At 43.5% G+C, this 15,935-nt stretch overlaps 1 protein-coding gene across 1 annotated transcript in view; it reads right to left on the reverse strand.

Moving 5' to 3' along the window:
- Positions 1-15,935, reverse strand: part of LOC126236084 (ATP-binding cassette sub-family C member 4-like) — a 370,212-nt gene that overhangs the window by 75,555 nt on the left and 278,722 nt on the right. Inside the window, exon 17 of the mRNA XM_049945147.1 lies at positions 4,917-5,023. Coding sequence (XP_049801104.1) covers positions 4,917-5,023 — 107 coding nt within the window. The remainder of the gene's footprint in view (positions 1-4,916; positions 5,024-15,935) is intronic.

The following is a 15,935-nucleotide window of genomic DNA, read 5'->3' on the forward strand; positions in this document are numbered from 1 at the left end:
TGGCCTCACACTTTTCATTATTTAAAGATAATTGCCAATTTTTTCATCATACAGGTATCTTATCTAAATCGTTCTGCAATTGCATTTCATCTTCTGATGACTTTACTAGACGATAAACGACAGTATCATCTGCAAACAACATAAGACGGCTGCTCATATTGTCTCCTAAATCTTTTATATAGATAAGGGACTGCAGAGGGCCCATAACACTACCTTGGGGAACTCCAGAAATCACTTCTATTTTACTCGTTGACTTTCTGTCATTTAAGGCGGACTGTGACCTCTCTTACACCAAATCACGAATCCAGTCGCGTAACTGAGACGATTTTCCATAGGCACGTAATTTGATTATAAGCCGTTTGCGATGCACGGTGTCAAGAGTCTTTTGGAAAGCTAGATACACGGGATCAATTTGAAATCCTTTGTCTATAGCACTTCGCGTAAGTAAAGAGCTAGTTGTGTCTGACAAGAACGATGTTCTCTAAATCTGTGTTGACAGTGTGTCAACAGCCCGTCCTCTTCGAGGTAATTCATAATGTTTGAACGCAATATATGTTCTCGCTGAATATCGACTTTAATGTTATCGGCCTGTAATTTAGTGGACAATCACGTAGAGACTCCTACTACCTTTGTTTAATACTGATGTGACCCGTGCAACATTCCAGTCTTTGAGTACGGATCTTTCGTCGAGCAGGCGGTTGAATATGATCGTTAAGTATGGAGCTATTGCATCAGCATTCTCTGAAAGAAACCTAATTGGCACACAGCCTGGACCAGAAGACTTGCTTTTATTAAGTGATTTAAATTGCTTCACTACTCCGAGGATATCTACTTCTGAGTTACCCATTTTGGCAGCTGTTCTTGATTCGAATTGTAGAATATTTCCTTCGTCTTCTTTGGTGGAGGAATTTTGGAAGGCTGTGTTTGGTAACTATGCTTTAGTAGCACTATCATCGATAGTATTTCCATTGATATTGCACAGAGAAGGCATTGATTGTGTCTTGCTGCTTGCATATTTTACATATGACCACAATCTCTTTGGATTTGCTGCAAGGTTTCGAGACAAAGTTTCGATGCATCTCGCACTTAATTTTGAGCTTCTATGGAAGATCGTCAATCTTGGGGATTTTACATACGTTGAAATTTGGCATGTTTTTTCGTCGTTTCTGCAGATTTATTTTCTCGTAGCTTCTTTGTGAATTTCATTGCGCTTGTGCTTTTGTACAGACAGACAGAGTGTAACGGGGATATGTGCAAACATTTCTATAGGTGGCTGCGGACTGTGTGCTGAACAGCATTACATCAGTATTAACGTCATTTGCAGACTAAAAGTTGTACCTATTACAAGCCAAATATTTTTAGGCTGAGGAGTAACTCAAAGCACTTGTAGCAAGAGCAGAGCCATTAATGTGTATTTATCCATTGCTAGCAGATGTGCAGGGTGATGAAGTGGCGATGCAAACTGTTTAGTCTATAGTGACAGACGTAGTACACTTAGTGGTGCAGTTATAACCATGCAGAGAACCTCACGTCGTAAAGTTCGTGACATATTTGTGGGAAGACTTTTCTGGTCATCGGCGCTCAGTTTGAAACGAGACTCATCACTGAAGACAATTCTGCATCAGTCAGTGAGATTCCAGGTCGAAGACGTGTTTGGACTGCGGTGGGATTCCTACATGACTGTCGCCCCAACAAACAGGAGCGCTGGTCACGCGTGCCATTTCTTTTCGTAGCAAGAGCCCTTTGGTTGTCATCTGCAGCAAGCTTACAGCCCAGCGGTACGTCGACAATATTCCACGCCCTGTCTTGTTGCGCTTCATAGCAAGTCCTCATGGGTTTACATTTCAGCAGTATGATGCCCGTCCGTACACGGTGTGAGTTTCTACCGCTTGTCTTCGTGCCTGGCAACCCTACCCTGATCAGCAAGGCCACCGGATCATTTCCCAGTTGAGAACGTTTGGAGCATTATGGGCAAGGCCCTCCAACCACCTCGTAATTTTGACTAAATAACGCGACAATTGGACAGAGTTTGGCACGATAATTTTCAAGAAAACATCTAGTAACTCTGTCAATCAGTTCCCAGCCGAATAGCTGCCTGCGCAAGGGCCAGAGGTGGATCAAAGAATTACTGACTCGCTCAGTTTGTGTAGCTCGTTCTGTTGACCATCCATTTCTTCTGAAATTGTAATCTGTACATGTACATAACATATACTGATTTCCGTCCTATTCGGATAATTCCTTCGTGGTACGCGGTCATTATATATATATTTTTTATTTATTTAAAGTGTACGAGGGCATTCATTAAGTGATGCAACATATTGGGTCTGTAGGTGCACTTGGTACCACTCTACTGGTCGACGTCAGAGGCAACGTCTTACTGCATCAGTAACTTCCCCATCATTCACGTACTGTTATGCACGGAATGCATCCTTCCTTGGGCGACACAGGTGGAAGTCGGAAGGTGCGAGATCCGGTATGGAGGGTGGACGAGGAAGAACAGTCCAATAAAGTTTTGTGAGCTCTTCTCGGATTCGCAGACTTGTGTGAGGCCTTGTGTTGTCGTGGAGAAGGAGAAATTAATTCGTATTTTTGTGGCGACAAACACACTGAAGTGGTTTCTTCCGTTTCCCGAGGGTAGCGCAGTAGACTTCAGAGTTGATCGTTGAATAACCTCTTCAGAGTCCCAGAAGACTGTAGCTGTGACTTTAATGGCTGAGGGTGAGGCTTTGAACCTGTTCTGCGGAGGAGAGGCAGCATGGCACCACTCTATGGATTCCAGTTTTGTTTCTGGTTCGAAGTGATGAACCAATGTTTCATCGCCAGACGATGCTGGACAGAAAAATATCAGAATCAGCCCCGTAACGCTCAAGAAAATCCACGCAGATGGTCCTTCGTTGTTCTTTACGGTCTTCTGTTAGGCGGCGAGGAACGTAGCGGGGACACACCTTTGAGTACCCCAAGTGGTGGACGAGTGTGTCAGCACTACCAACAGAGACGGCCAGTTGTGCAACGAGGTGATTGATTGTGATCCATCAGTTCCCTCCAGTGAGAGAGTCCGCACGTTCCAACATTGCAGCAGTCACAGTTCTGGACGGTGGACGACCGGTCGGCACGCGGGAGACTGGACAGATTTGCTCGGCAATACTACGATGATGACACACGCCTTGCCCAACGACTCATTGTGCTCTTGTTCACTTTCAGGTCTCTGTAGACAGTCTGCAAGCGCCTATGAATATCTGAAACGCTCTGGTTTTCCGCCAAAAGAAATTCAGTGACAGCTCTATGCTTCTAACGCACCTCCGTTACAGACGCCATTTTGAACGCTACGTAAAGCACCACCAACAAGTGAAACTTCATGAAACTATAGGGGCTGAGGCTTCAATATTTCACGAAGTGCCGCAACAAATTCCGCGTTTTTTCGAGCGAAATTGGCAGAGAGAAAGAAGTGTTGCATTACTTATTGAACGCCCCTGGTATTTGTCTCAAAAATAGTTCAAATGGCTCTGATCACTATGGCACTTAACATCTGAGGTCATCTATCCCCTACAACTTAGAACTACTTAAACCTATCTAATCTAAGGACATCACACACATCCATGCCCGAGGCAGGATTCCTACCTGCGACCCAGTATTAGGCTACTCTGAATGTAGCTGCGTTTCCTACTACTAGCTCACCAGTTGAGCATGTCAGTTCTAGGGCCAATTGTGAGAGATGCGCTGTAATTTGAATTTCTCCGTATCCATACATATTGCTGCTGCCAGCTCTAAGCAATCGGCATTCTATTGTCCTTGGTTCCATAGTGAAAAGGTCATCCACCGACAGAGCTTATGTACAGCGTGAAATCTCGTCGGAAGTGCCTGAATAGTTCAGTCACTGACAACATTGCCTGCATAGGATAAGGTTCCGAGTTCGAGTCTCGATCTGGGGAAGGGTTTTAATCTACCAGGACAATCGTTGACTATTCACAAATTATAAGAATAAATAACAGCCAACCAGTTGCGAAAGATAAAGTAATCTTTACCTAGGTTTCAATAGTTATAAAACTATCTTCTTCAGAAGATGGCAGTGTTAAATTGACATGGAGTATTATATCTTAGTCGTTTTTACAACCATCTACGTAACTCAGTTAATATATATAAAACATAGCCCTGAGTACAGGGTTAGTCAGACACACAAATAAGAACATAGTGGCTAAAGAGCGTACGGCCGTACGCTCTTTAGCCACTATGTTCTTATTTGTGTGTCTGACTAACCCTGTACTCAGGGCTATGTTTTATATATATTAACTGAGTTACGTAGATGGTTGTAAAAACGACTAAGATATAATACTCCATGTCAATTTAACACTGCCATCTTCTGAAGAAGATAGTTTTATAACTATTGAAACCTAGGTAAAGATTACTTTATCTTTCGCAACTGGTTGGCTGTTATTTATTCTTATGACGTGGAACTGTTGCTGTAGCGCAGCTATGTTTAAAATACTGAAATTCACAAATTACTATAATGAAACAATCAGCAAGCAGTTTCATAAAAGAAATTTAATTTCTTTACCTGAATGAGATTTTAACTCTGCTGCAGAGTGTTCGCTGATATGAAACTTCCTGGCAGATTAAAACTCTGTGCCTTTGCAAAGATCCCGAGTTCGAGTCTCGGCCCGGCACGCAGTTTTAATCTGCCAGGAAGTTTCAATTTCTTTACCTGTTTCAGGCACTTAGTGTCCTTCTTCAGAAGGTTGTGCCTATTGCATTATTTGCGAGTGTCAGTAACAAAGTGCAAGCAGCAAAATCCCATGGTCATGAAGTTCAGTCTCTGCATAAAACTATAAATTACTTCTAGCGGTAATATAGGGAAAAAAAGCTTAAAGCTTTTATACGGGTTCGGTCCCCATAGTCACAGTTGCAGCTGAAGTGCTTACCTGGTGGGCGTCGAATTCTCGCTTGACGACCTCCTGGATGCGCGAGGAGCGCACAGTGGTGAGCCCGTTGATGGTGTCCGACAGGTGCGAAAACACGGGGCTGCGTCCTGTGAACAGTCCACAGCGATCTGGTTAGGCTAAAAAATGGCTCCAAACACTACGGGATTTGACGTCTGAGGTCATCAGTCCCCTGGACTTAGAACTACTTAAATCTAACTAACCTAAGGACATCACACACATCCATGCTCCAGGCAGGATTCGAACCTGCGACCGTAGCACCCGCGTGGTTCTGGACTGAAGCGCCTAGAACAGCTCGGCCACAGCGACGGCTCTGGTTGGGCGCGGCTCGGTTGTTAGCACAGGCCACCGAAATATCAGTACCTCACAAAACACGTCTTCTTACTGAACAATCGTGAGTCTTTCTCCCGTTTATTATTCCTTAAAGTTAAAGCGATCACAAATGATATGACTCCAACCTACCACAGTCACAAAAGAGAGAAAACACTTAAGCGACGACTGTTTTACAAGCTGATATGTACTGTAGCGCACGAAAACTGTCGAATTAAAAGTTTTCAGTTAACAAGTGACAAAAGTGTTGACACAGTGATATCACTCTATTATTTTCCTTTTACTTTTGTTGAGCTTTTCTTACTCCCCCTGCAAATGCGGGCAGAGTGGGCAGTTGCAGAAATTTCTATTCCTTGCAGCCACACGATAGGCGGTTAGTAGGACAATAAGAGACCAGATTGGGAACGTGTGGTGAGGGTGGTGAGTTGCAGTTTTGGAATCTTCCAGAAAGCTGAGGATAAACTTCCGGAAACATTTGTGAGAACGGGAGGAATGGTTCCACTTTCACTGTTGCGACAGATCTATCCTCTTCTCTAAAGATCACTTGATGTCAAAGAGGCTCGTACTGAATAATGCAAACCAGCAATTGTACAATGGAACGAGAAAGTCCATTACCATATTCCTACCACAATAACTGTGAGAAACGAGTGAGGTAATACACATCTCCATGACAAAGGAAGTGCTCTTTCGAACACGTTATACCGCTCAATTACCAGTACCGTCGAACACTATCTATATTACGACAATATTGACACGCGAAGATTTTTCTGTTGGTTCCAGTGCAACGGTGGGACCTGAGGCTCCCTGTTGAAGCCCATGTATAGTCTACGCAGGCCATGTGGCAGAATCATAAGGCCTGCTTTCCACTGAAATAAGTTCCTGATATAACGCGTAGAAGGCGTGATTCCGTTAATTATGTGATTTCAAAGAATTTAAAGGATTGTATGGTATTCTATGTTAACCAGGGGCCTAGAAACGACGGAGACGCTCCGTCCCCGCCGCAGCCGCAGTGGTCCACAACCCCACGACGACTACCGCGGTCCACTTCACCTCTCCGCCGCCCCACACCGAACCACTCTTTCAGGGTTATTGTGCGGTTCGGTGGACCCCCCCCCCCCCCCCTCCAGGGAACACCTCACACCAGACGAGTGTAACCCCTATGTTTGCGTGGTAGAGTAATGGTGGTGTACGCGTACGTGGAGAACTTGTTTGCGCAGCAATCGCCGACCCATAGTGTAGCTGAGTCGGAATAAGGGGAGCCAGCCCGCATTCGCCGAAGCAGATGGAAAACCATCCACAGACTGGCCGGCTCACCGGACCTCGACACAAGTCCGCCGGGTGGATTCGTGCTGGGGACCAGGCACTCTTTCCAATCCGGAAAGCCCTACGTTAGACCGAACGGCTAACCGGGCGGGCATTTTAAAGGATTACTTTTCCTTTTTTCTACCGAAAACCGGTCTGAGGTTGACCGCTGTGTGCTACATCACCAGAGAGTGTTATTTTGTCTTTCTCTGGTATAATGATCGTGGAACACTATTCCTATAAGCTAATCACCAGCCCAGGTACTCTGATGCCCCTAGATCCATGTCAAACATTCCACGGACCTCGAAACTTCACCCATCCTCTCCTGCCGGAACTTGAAACAACGCTCATTGTCCTGTGATGAAATATCTGTCGAGATATAGCCTTTTTTCCAGCCCTAATTAACAAGCACATCTTTCCATTTTCTCTCTCCTTCATCCTCCGCCTCAATAATTGTTAGTTGCTTCTTGCAGTTCCACTGGTCACCATAACAGGTAGTCATCATTCCACCTACATCTTGAATACGATCAGTTTCGTGCATCATCAACATTATATCTTAGCAGCTCTACCACCATTCCCGATTACATTTTAACGTTTGTGTGAATTTATTAGCTTTTTTAAAATCGTTAAATTTTTCACCAATGTACGTTTTGAATCCTCTATTCATTGACGCGGTCACCACATTGTCACTGAGACGGAAGACAACAGAAAGAAGACCGAAATACTGAATTCAGTCTTCCGACGTTGCTCCATCACGGAAGATGGTAATTTGTTCCCTCCTTTCAATCATCGTACGAATACCGAAATGTCAGATAGATAACCGATCACTGAATACAAAAGCAACTGCAGTCGCTCAGTGGCGGAAAGGCATCAGGACAAGACGAGATACACTATGTATTAAAAAGTATCCGGACAACTGGCTGAAAATGACTTACAAGTTCTTGGCGCCGTCCATCGGTAATGCTGGATTCAGTATGGTGTTGGCCCACCCTTAGCCTTGATGACAGCTTCTACTCTCGCAGGCATACATACAATCTGGTGCTGGAACGTTTCTTGGGGTATGGCAGCCCATTCTTCAAGGAGTGCTGCACTGAGGAGAGGTATCGATGTCGATCGGTGAGGCCTGGCATGAAGTCGGCGTTTCAAAACATCCCAAAGGTCAGGACTCTGCGCAGGCCAGTCCACTACAAGGATATTATTACAAGGATATTATTGTCGTATAACGACTCCGCCACAGGCCGTGCATTATGAACAGGTGCTCGATCGTATTGAAAGATGCAATCGCCATCCCCGAATTGCTCTTCAACAGTGGAAAGGAAGAAGGTCTTAAAACATCAATGTAGGCCTGTGCTGTGTTAGTGCTACGCAAAACGAGAGGGGGTGCGAGCCCCCTCCATGAAAAATACGACCACACCATAACACCACGGCTCCAAATTTTACTGTTGGCACTACACACGCTGGCACATGACGTTCACCGGTCGTTCGCCATACTCACACCCCGCCATCGGATCGTCACATTGTGTACCGTGATTCGTCACTCCACACAACGTTTTTCCACTGTTCAATCGTCCAATATTTACGTCTCTTACACCAAGCGAGGCGTCTTTGGGCATTTACCGGCGTAATGAGTGGCTTATGAGCAGCCGCTCGACCATGAAATTCAAATTTTTTCGCCTCCCACTTGTCATAGTACTTGCAGTGGATCCTGATGGAGTTTGGAATTCCTTTGTGATGGTCTGGATAGATGTGTGACTATTACACTTTAAGGCTCTCTTCAACTGTCGGCGGTCTCTGGCAGTCAACAGACGAGGTCGGCCTGTACGCTTACGTGCTGTACGTGTTCTTTCACGTTTCCACTTCACTATCACATCGGAAACATGGGACCTATGGATGTTTGTGGAAATCTCGCGTACAGACGTATGTCACAAATGACACCCAATCACCTGACCATGTTCGAAGTCCGTAAGTTCCGCGGAGCGCCCCATTCTGCTCTCTCACGATATCTAATGACTACTGAGGGCGCTGATGTGGAGTAACTGGCAGTAGGTGGCAGGATAATGCACCTACTATGAAAAACGTTTGCTTTTAGTGGTGTCCGGATACTTTTGATCATGCACAGTACCTGTAAGATTCTACCAAGATGGTGCGAAAGAACTTTCTCCCCTTCTAGCAAGAGTTTACCATAGTTCGCTGGAGCAACGAAGGGTACCTAGCCACTGGAAAAAGAGCAAATCATTCCCGATTTCAAGAAGGGTAGAAAGACAGATGTGCGCAATTATAACACTATATCGTCGACATCAGTCAATTGCAGAATTATGTAACATATTTTATGCTCAATAATTATGACGTTTTTGGAGAACGAAAAGTCCTTCTAAACATCAATATGGATTCCGCAGAGACCTTGCGAAACTCTACTCGCTCGTTTCCTCCATGGGAAAATGTTCAAATGTGTGTGAAATCCTATGGGACTTAACCGCTAAGGTCATCAGTCCCTAAACTTACACGCAACTTAAATTATCCTAAGGACAAACACACACACCCATGCCCTAGGGAGGACTCGAACCTCCGCCGGGACCAGCCGCACAGTCCGTGATTGCAGCGCCTTAAACCGCTCGGCTAATCCCGCGTGGCCCTCCATGGGATCCACCGAGCGAGGTGGCGCAGTGGTTCGCACACTGGACTCGCATTCGGGAGGACGACGGTTCAATCCCGTCTCCGGCCATCCTGATTTAGGTTTTCCGTGATTTCCCTAAATCGCTTCAGGCAAATGCCGGGATGGTTCCTTTGAAAGGGCACGGCCGATTTCCTTCCCCATCCTTCCCTCACCCGAGCTTGCGCTCCGTCTCTAATGACCTCGTTGTCGACGGGACGTTAAACACTAATTTCCTCCTCCTCCTCTCCATGGGATCCATGGCGCTCAAGACAAGGGCACTCAGGTCGATGCCGTGTTCCTTGACTTCAGGAAGGAATTTGACACCGTCCCGTACTGCCGTTTGGTGAAAGAATACTAGTTTACCGAATATAGGACCAGATACAGACTGGATTAATGACTTCCTTGCAGACAGAATGCAACATTTCACTCTTAACGAAACAAAATCGACAGATGTAATTTATGGAGCACCCCAAAAAGCGTGATAGGACCGTTGCTGTTTACAACGTACGAGTATATAAATGACCTAGTAGAAACCGCGGGAAGCTTTTTAAGACTGTTCGCAGATGATGCGGTTGTCTGTAAGAAAGTCGCAACGCCGGAAGACAGTACCGATTTGCAGAATGACCTACACAGGATTGACGCGTGGTGTAATCTCCGGCAGTTGACGTAAAGGAAAGTAAGCGATTGTGCACACATAGGAAAAGAAATCCACTACTGTACATGTACACTATTGATCATACACTGTTGGAAACAGTATCTACCGTAAAATATCTAGGAGTAACTATCCAGAGCGACCTGAAGTGGAGTGGCCACATAAAAAAATAGAAGCGGAAGCTGATACCAGACTGAGATCCATAGGAAGAATCTTAAGGAAATGTAACTCATCCACGAAAGAAGTGGCATACAAGGCTCTTGTTCGACAGTTTTATGAGTGTTGTTCGTCTATCTGGGATCCTTAACGTGTAAGATTGATAGAATAAATAGAAAAGATCCAACGAAGAACAGCGCGTTTCGTCACAAGATCGTTTAGTTTCTGCAAGAGCGTTACAGAGATCCTCAACAAACTCCAATGGCAGACGCTACAAGAGAGGTGTTGTGCATCACTGAGAGGTTTACTATTGAAATTTCGAGAGAAAACTTTCCGGGAAGAGTCGTACAACATATTACTTCCTCCTACATACATCTCGCAAAATGACCACGACGAGAGAATTTGAAAAATTAGGACTAATACAGAGGCTTACCGACAATCATTCTTCCTACGTTCCATTCGGAGTGGAACAGGGAAGGGGAGGTCAGTTAGTGGTGCCAGAATTACCCTCCACCACGCACCATTAGAAGGCTTGCGGAGTATGATGTAGATGGATATTTTTAAACACAGAATTTATTTCGTATATTATTGTTGAACGTGGAAAATCTCTGAATTAAGACAGCGGTTTTATCGGCTGGTAGCAAGTTCTTCACGTGAACTGAAATAACAGTTAAGAAACAAACTTAGTGATTCACTCGGGGTCATCGTTCATCACGCTGCTGACTCAGGCTGTCTGCTGGAGTGTCTGGCGGACGACAACCTTTCGCTACCCTCACTTTGTTTGTTGGTGTTATTTGTATTGACTGTGGCTGTGCTATTAACGACTTTCTGTGAGGTAGTTCACGGACTGCCACTTCTGACTGTTAACTGTACAGGAACTTTACGTGCTGTTGTGTGTGTTCCTACCTCAGTGACCTTTTCATGTGAAAATATATCATAGCCCAGGACGGGCTTAGTCTACTGCCATTCCAACACGGACGTCCATGGTTCTGCTCTGGCGACTAGAGTTTGTGTCAGATCCTGAAAGGAAGACTTAAAGCTACATAAAAGAAACTTGTCACATAAAACAGTTCAACAAATGGCGGCTCAAATAATGTTGTCATTATTTTCAGTCCGAAGACTGGTTTGATGCAGCTCTCCTAGTTTATGTGTGCAAATCTTATGTAACTACTTCAGCCTACGTCCATTTGAACCTAGTTATGGTAGTCAAGTCTTGGTCTTCCTCTACACAATCAATTATTCAAAATGACAGTCACAATCGCATTATTTATTTTGCCGCATATGCATAGTTACTAACCGTGCACAGGCGGGGTGACGACTCCAACGAGAGACCAAATGGTGTAAATTGCCCTGAAGATGACCCCATCGCGGGTTGAAACCGGTTGGCGGCAAAATAAATAATGCGATTGTGACTGTCATTTTGAATAATTGATTAGAAGTAAATTAATCGCTGTTTATCTCCATACAACTATGTTGTCTAAAACTTTTGCCACACACACTTGCCTCTGCTATCGAATTGACTAGTTCTTACTGCCTCAGAATGTATCCTATCACCCAATCAATCCTGTTAGTCAGATTGTGCCCTAAGTTGCCTTTTACCCCAATTACCTCCTCGTTAGTTATCAGAACTATCTAAGAAAACCTCAACATTCTCCTGCAGCACCACATTTTAAAAACTTTATTTTCTTCTTGTTTGTAATGTTTACCGTCAACGTTCCACTTGGGTACAAGAATGCACCACAGACAAACACATTCATAAAAGATTCCCTAACACAAATTTATACTTAACTCAAAAAAAAATCTCTTTTCAAAAAATGATTTTGGTCGTAGAAACAGTCTGCATTTTATATCGTCTGTAATTTGGGCCGAATTACTTTTTTGCCAGCAACTAACAAGGCTCATCTACTACTTTAAGTGTCTCATGTCACAATCTTATTCCCTCAACACCGTCTCATTTACTTCGACTAAGTTCCATTACTTTTGTTGATGTTCATCTTACAACCTCTTTTCAAGACACTGTCCATTTTGTTAACTTGCTTTTTCAAGTTGTTTGCCGTCCCTGACAGAATTAGAATGTGATCAGCTTTACAACTTCCTCAAATTGAATGACGTCGGGGATTGGCAACAAACACTGTCTCACTCTCTACTCAACTACTATTTCCCTTTCATGTCCTTCGACACTTATAAACGTAACTTCGTTTTTCTACAAGTTGTAGATAACCTTCTGCTCCCTGTATGTTATTCTTGTTACCTTCATACTTTCAAAGAATGTAGTCCAGTCAACATTGTCGAACGCTTTCATTAAATCTATAGATGCTATAAACGTCGATTTCCCTGTGTTTCACCTATCTCCTAAGAAAATTCGTGGGGCCAATAGTGCTTCCCATGTTGCTACATTTCTTCGGAACCCAAACTGACCTTCCACCAATTTTTATCATTGTTATCATTCTTCTGTTAACAATTCGTTCTCAGTGTTCTGCAAAGGTGATTTGGTATTATTCACATCTGTCAGCATCTGCTTCTTCTTTATGTCTGTACATATATATCTTGCACACCTGGTAGAATAATTTTGTGCCGGCTGCATCTTCCAAGGATCATCATAATATTAATACGTGAATATAGAAAGCGGAACTACCGATTTTTAACACTAATTATACAAGGAGGGCCAATAAAATCTATACAATTCGAAGAGACTTTCCCACAGATGTGCACCAAAAAAGGCATGGATGTAGGCAACTGTTAAGAGACGTAGAAGGGAGTAGACATAGACACAAATGACGAAAGTTTTCCTCTGCCTCTCATACTCTTACCAACTTCTACCCCACGTACCTGTCAGGTGCTATGGTAAAGATCACGCACGAAAGTAATAACGTTTAGTGAAATCACATTCCAGGACTTCCATGTTTGGATGTACAGGTGGTTCATTTGCAGTAACACACGCATTCTGGGCAGCTACAGTGTTGACAGTAGTGGAAAAGAAAACATCGTTGTAGGAAATCATTCGGGGGCAGCACAAGACTGTACAAAGCGTTGTTCATTGGCGTCGTTTTTTCGCTTTGTTTTTTTTCTGACTTTTTCACTTGCCACCGTTACCGCAAAACGAGTGAATTTCGATTCCGCATATAAATATTACTTATACCGGTACTACTCATACTTTTCCTTTCCAGTTACAAAGAAAATAGTTCCCACTCATTGCTGCACTTGCAATTACCATTAATTGGTCACTGGCACAAACATTCGAAAAAGTTGGGTATTTTATTAAGGGAACCAGTTTTTGTGCATGGTTGGGTATATGTTGCATCAGGCAGAGTTCGGTATTTCGATGGTTTCAGATTTTATATTTCTGAACATAGCAACAAGGTTATTTAGCGAATGATTAAAGAATATTTACGAAAAATATAGTTTAAACTGAAGTTTTGTATCATTAAGTTGCAGAATTAATTCCCTCACACTTCCTCTATGTCCCTCCTTACTCTTTTCCTGAATCTGCATAGTGTTCAGGTAAGAAATAAGAATCTGCCTCTGAATAAATTCCAATCAATTGTTGTTGTTGTTGTGGTCTTCAGTCCTGAGACTGGTTTGATGCAGCTCTCCATGCTACTCTATCCTGTGCAAGCTTCTTCATCTCCCAGTACCTACTGCAACCTACATCCTTCTGAATCTGCTTAGTGTATTCATCTCTTGGTCTCCCTCTACGATTTTTACCCTCCACGCTGCCCTCCAATGCTAAATTTGTGTCCCCTGGTGCCTCAAAAGATGTCCTACCAACCGATCCCTTCTTCTAGTCAAGTTGTGCAACAAACTTCTCTTCTCCCCAATCCTATTCAATACCTCCTCATTAGTTACGTGATCTACCCACCTTATCTTCAGCATTCTTCTGTAGCACCACATTTCGAAAGCTTCTATTCTCTTCTTGTCCAAACTGGTTATCGTCCATGTTTCACTTCCATACATGGCTACACTCCATACAAATACTTTCAGAAACGACTTCCTGACACTTAAATCTATACTCGGTGTTAACAAATTTCTCTTCTTCAGAAACGATTTCCTTGCCATTGCCAGTCTACATTTTATATCCTCTCTACTTCGACCATCATCAGTTATTTTACTCCCTAAATAGCAAGACTCCTTTACTACTTTAAGTGTCTCATTTCCTAATCTAATTACTGCAGCATCACCCGATTTAATTTGACTACATTCCATTATCCTCGTTTTGCTTTTGTTGATGTTCATCTTATATCCTCCTTTCAAGACACTGTCCATTCCGTTCAACTGCTCTTCCAAGTCCTTTGCTGTCTCTGACAGAATTACAATGTCATCGGCGAACCTCAAAGTTTTTACTTCTTCTCCATGAATTTTAATACCTACTCCGAATTTTTCTTTTGTTTCCTTTACTGCTTGCTCAATATACAGATTGAATAACATCGGGTAGAGGCTACAACCCTGTCTCACTCCTTTCCCAACCACTGCTTCCCTTTCATGCCCCTCGACTCTTATAACTGCCATCTGGTTTCTGTACAAATTGTAAATAGCCTTTCGCTCCCTGTATTTTACCCCTGCCACCTTCAGAATTTGAAAGAGAGTATTCCAGTTAACGTTGTCAACAGCTTTCTCCAAGTCTACAAATGCTAGAAACGTAGGTTTGCCTTTCCTTAATCTTTCTTCTAAGATAAGTCGTAAGGTTAGTATTGCCTCACGTGTTCCAACATTTCTACGGAATCCAAACTGATCTTCCCCCGAGGTCCGCTTCTACCAGTTTTTCCATTCCTCTGTAAAGAATTCGCGTTAGTATTTTGCAGATGTGACTTATTAAACTGATAGTTCGGTAATTCTCACATCTGTCAACACCTGCTTTCTTTGGTATTGGAATTATTATATTCTTCTTGAAGTCTGTGGGTATTTCGTCTGTCTCATACATCTTGCTCACCAGATGGTAGAGTTTTGTCATGACTGGCTCTCCCAAGGCCATCAGTAGTTCTAATGGAATGTTGTCTACTCCCGGGGCCTTGTTTCGACTCAGGTCTTTCAGTGCTCTGTCAAACTCTTCACGCAGTATCTTATCTCCCATTTCATCTTCATCTACATCCTCTTCCATTTCCATAATACTGTCCTCAAGTACATCGCCCTTGTATAAACCCTCTATATACTCCTTCCACCTTTCTGCTGGCTCTGAGCACTATGGGACTCAACTGCTGTGGTTATCAGTCCCCTAGAACTTAGAACTACTTAAACCTAACTAACCTAAGGACATCACACACATCCATGCCCGAGGCAGGATTCGAACCTGCGACCGTAGCAGTCCCACGGTTCCGGACTGCGCGCCTAGAACCGCGAGACCACCGCGGCCGGCCCACCTTTCTGCCTTCCCTTCTTTGCTTAGAACTGGGTTGCCATCTGAGCTCTTGATATTCATACAAGTGGTTCTCTTCTCTCCAAAGGTCTCTTTAATTTTCCTGTAGGCAGTATCTATCTTACCCCTAGTGAGACAAGCCTCTACATCCTTACATTTGTCTTCTAGCCATCCCTGCTTAGTCATTTTGCACTTTCTGTCGATCTCATTTTTGAGACGTTTGTATTCCCTTTTGCCTGCTTCATTTACTGCATTTTTATATTTTCTCCTTTCATCAATTAAATTCAATATTTCTTCTGTTACCCAAGGATTTCTATTAGCCCTCGTCTTTTTACCTACTTGATCCTCTGCTGCCTTCACTACTTCATCCCTCAGAGCTACCCATTCTTCTTCTACTGTATTTCTTTCCCCCATTCCTGTCAATTGTTCCCTTATGCTCTCCCTGAAACTCTCTACAACCTCTGGTTCTTTCAGTTTATCCAGGTCCCATCTCCTTAAATTCCCACCTTTTTGCAGTTTCTTCAGTTTCAATCTGCAGTTCATAACCAATAGATTGTG

The sequence above is a fragment of the Schistocerca nitens genome, chromosome 2 (genome assembly GCF_023898315.1).
Source record: "Schistocerca nitens isolate TAMUIC-IGC-003100 chromosome 2, iqSchNite1.1, whole genome shotgun sequence".
NCBI lineage: Eukaryota > Metazoa > Arthropoda > Insecta > Orthoptera > Acrididae > Schistocerca > Schistocerca nitens.